Genomic DNA, 4177 nt, shown 5'->3' with positions numbered 1-4177 from the left:
AAAAGAACTTTTTATTAAATTAAATGAGAGGAGCACAATAAATCTCCTGCTACATCACTTTTTTACAAGCACACGAGAAAAATATAGCATGCGATAAATTTATTGTGCATTTAATGCTTGCAGCGCTTTGTCTCTCCCTTGCGTTCCTGAAATAAAAACAAAATATATAAAATTAATGGAGGATATATCAAAAATAATTTTATTAATGCACTAAAGTTAATAAAATTTAATTATTTAATGCGAAGATATCACTTGAGAAGACCAAATGCTTTTTAAAGCCACAAAATGCTTCCAGCATTCAGCGTGCAACATATGTTGCCGGTCTTGCAAGCGAAGACTCATGTTTCGAAGTATTTAATCAATTAGTTTTTATGTTGAAGCTGTTGAAGCATTTGCTGTCGTATTTTTAATATTAAAAAAAAAATACTCAAGCATAAAATTCTAAGTATTTCTGTGTTTTGTTCTTGCCTGAGATTAATACCGGCCATCGAAGCGGGCTTAAAGGTTATAAAACCAAATTCATCCAATTTTTATTCAATTTAAAAATGTCACTAAATTTTAAGTCTTTAAATTGCATTGTTTTTATGTTTTGCGGTTTCTGCTAATAAAATATTTGCGGTTTAAAGTTCGCACATTTGTTTTATGTGTTATGCTTCTGGCAAATGCGAAATTGCTTTTATCTGCACAGATCTGCACAGTTGCAACATTTGACAAATTGAAACCGCAAATTAACTGCACTTTTAAGTTGCAAGCGATATCGCAGGTGCTGCATGCAGTCACATATGAAAAGATATATTATAGGAACTGTCCCCAAAATCATACCGACCATTCAATGTGGAAAATCAATTTCGAAAGTTGCTTTCTTCCGAACACAGAATACAAACATTTTCAATTTCTAAAGTAATTAGGTAAAGCCAACACAGCACGTTTTTTGTCTTGAAGTTGAAAAATTCTCTTAATAATTAACATTTGACAGCATGAATCTGCATTAGGTATGAGTATCTTATGAAAGTGTGCCGAAAACAGAGTTCAAATACAATAATTCAACCACCGTTATAGTTAATCTTATATATAAAATTAACATTGTCAAAATGTTAGTTACCGTACTCCTCCGAAACGGCTTTACCGATTTTTACCAAATTTTATATGCGTATTCAGTAGGTCTGGGAATCGGCTACTATCTATTTTTCATACCGCTAAAGTGATTAGGGTGTCCCTATCCAGCAAAAATATCTTTATTGCTTTAACAAAAATTTTTTTATTTTTTTGACATAAATTTTTTTATATTTTTGAAAAAGTAAACTTGCTATAATATGAAAAGTTGTTGTCTATGAAAATACTGAATTCATAAAACTGCCCCCTAATTTTTGCACTATCGTTGATTCCCAAAATGCTCTCATTGACCGCGTATTTCCAGATGTACACATACAATACATAAATCATGGGTGGCTGGCAGAAAAAGCCATTAGCAGCAAAAAAAAACGTGGACGTTGATGAATTAAACTTCAAGATAAAACAGACATTGCCAGGCGACTTAATATCATACAAATCGATCGATACAGTTTGTGATACCAACGAAGTTGTAAACTATCCAGCAGAATTTTTAAACTCACCGGATTTGCCAGGCATCCCACCACACATTTTACGACTGAAAGTTGGATCACCGATTATTTTACTTCGGAATTTGAACCCACCACGGCTATGCAATAGTACGCGATTGGTAATTAAAAAATTGATGAAAAACATTATCGAAGCCACCATTTTGAATCGCAAGGTCCGAAACGAAAAACTTTTATTGCCACGAATTCCAATGATTCTCACAGACAAGCCAATTTAATTCAAACACGTTCAATTTCCTATTAGATTGGCATTTGCAAAGACCATCAATAAGTCACAAGGCCAAACGATGTCTGTTTGCGGTCTTATATATAAAATTTCCATGTCACAATGTTAGTTACCGTACTCCTCCGAAACAGCTTTACCGATTTTTACCAAATTTTATAGGCGTATTCAGTAGGTCTGAGAATCGGCTACTATCTATTTTTCATACCGCTAAAGTGATTAGGGAGTCCCAACCCAGCAAAAATATCCTTATTACTTTAACAAAAAATTTTTTTATTTTTGACATAAATGTTGTTTATATTTTTGAAAAACAAAAATTTTTTTCTTAATATTTTATGTAACTACGCCAACAAGTACATCGAGCATTACATACACTTCGTTCTTCGTCTTCGCCTGGCATGGCAGATGGAAAATGTACTAAAATTAAATCAAAAGATTTCACTAATGATACTATAACAAATACCGACGGATATCCAATATATCGTCGAAGAAATCCCGATAATAGGGGACAATGGCGGGTGGTGCCGTATTCGCCTCTGCTAAGCAAAACATACAATGCTCATATAAATGTTGAGTTTTGCAGTTCTGTGAAGAACATCAAATATATAAGTATGTCCATAAAGCCAGTGATATGGCTGTGTTTAGAGTAAAAAATACTAATATAAATGCTCCTCCAATGAACAAAAACGGTGAAATTACGCTCTACCAAATTGGTCGGTACATCAGCTCCAATGAAGCTGCTTGACGTATCTTCGGTTTTCTAATTCATGAACGGGATCCAGCAGCTGTTCAGGTAGCCGTCCATCTTGAAAACGGTCAGCGTATATTTTTCACGAACGAGACAGTGATTGATCGTGGTACAAATCCACCTAAATCTACACTCACTGCATTTTTTTAATTGTGTAATAGTACGGATGATTTTGGTGCCTTTGCAAGAACATTACTCTATTCACAAATACCACGCTATTTCACATGGGCTCAAAAAAAAATGGATGCCCCGCAAGCAAGTTTCACCAGTTGATGCATGTCTCAATTTATTTAAATCGAACGCTTATTTACAGTTAATCCAAGACACACTGAGTGCTTTTATCTTCGACTGTTGTTGGTTAATGTTACTGGCCAATTATCATTATTATTATTTACAGTCAATCCAAGACAATTTAAATTTGAAGATACAACAGTTGTTGCCAGGGAACTTGGTATCATACAAATCTATTGATTTTAAATTAATAATTTAATAAATAAACTATAACTTAAAAATAATATTGTTTGGCGTTTATTTTTATTTTCCTTTTCGTTCATAGCGCTCCATGCCTATTTCATGCATATACCACATACTTACACACTTATAATAAGTAAGTTACTTTTTGTCTACACTAGAATTTATCTAGAAACTAGAAATAATTTATAAGGCAAAACAACGTTTGTCGGATTATCTAGTATATATATTTTTTCTCAATTTTTTCCAAATAAATGTCATTTATAATCGAAAAAATATATTCATTAAATAATCAGGGTCAATAACTAATTATTACTGTAGTTTTTATTATTTTTATTGATTGAGGTAATAGTTGCAATATTTTTGAAATACAAATTAAATCACAAAATTAATAGCTTCTAAAACTAATTTCACAGTAGTCTGGTAATAAACATAAAACCTAAATCATTAAAAAGTATTTTAGGTAATATGCTAGTAAACTTATACTTATGTAGTATATAGTATTTGTCTTTTCTCAAATGTGCTAAAGGTTATTTCAATCTATTTAAAAATCTATTTTAATCTGTTTGAAAAGACAAATTTTATATTGTGATTTCCGGCACATACGAGTTCTTTAAAGTAGATTAAAAAGCTCCCAGCCCTCTTACATAGAGCATGGATGCAGTACCACCTGCTTCATCCATATTTACAAACATTTTTTTTTTTAGTTTCAAATACAGATTAACTGTTTAAACTGTTTCAATATTGCTTAAATTAGTGCTTTTTTAGTAGTTAAATTTTTTAATGTGGCAACATCAAAAAAATTTATTGTTTTCTAAGAGTTTTTACTATATTTACATTTATAACCAATTAGCAAATTATCTGCTAAATATTCACGCCAAAGTAATATTTGCCAATTGTGGCAATCTATTTCCGGATTCAAAAAATAAAAAAATTAAAATAGATGTACGCAGAGGTCTTTGACCATTCTTCGGTCAAAAATTAATTAGTTCAATCGGCTATTCAAAAAAATTTTCGACAATTTTTTTTTCCAGTAGGTGGAAAGCATCGAAAGTGTGAGACTTGAACCCACTAAAACCACCTTTTAGGAATGATATAAAAGATTGTAGCCGCGGA

General features: G+C 31.8%; 1 protein-coding gene across 1 annotated transcript in view; it reads right to left on the bottom strand.

Annotated features, from left to right (window-relative positions):
• LOC119667698 (lysozyme c-1-like) overlaps positions 1-1641 on the bottom strand; it is a 12310-nt gene extending 10669 nt beyond the window's left edge. Inside the window, exon 1 of the mRNA XM_038077006.1 lies at positions 1614-1641. Within this exon, the coding sequence (XP_037932934.1) occupies positions 1614-1641 (28 nt within the window). The remainder of the gene's footprint in view (positions 1-1613) is intronic.
• Positions 1642-4177: the final 2536 nt, after the last annotated feature.

Source organism: Teleopsis dalmanni, chromosome 1 (assembly GCF_002237135.1).
Source record: "Teleopsis dalmanni isolate 2A chromosome 1, ASM223713v2, whole genome shotgun sequence".
NCBI classification, from domain to species: Eukaryota; Metazoa; Arthropoda; class Insecta; order Diptera; family Diopsidae; genus Teleopsis; species Teleopsis dalmanni.
Note: the sequence above shows the minus strand (reverse complement) of the source record. Positions and strands in the feature narration are given on the sequence as shown.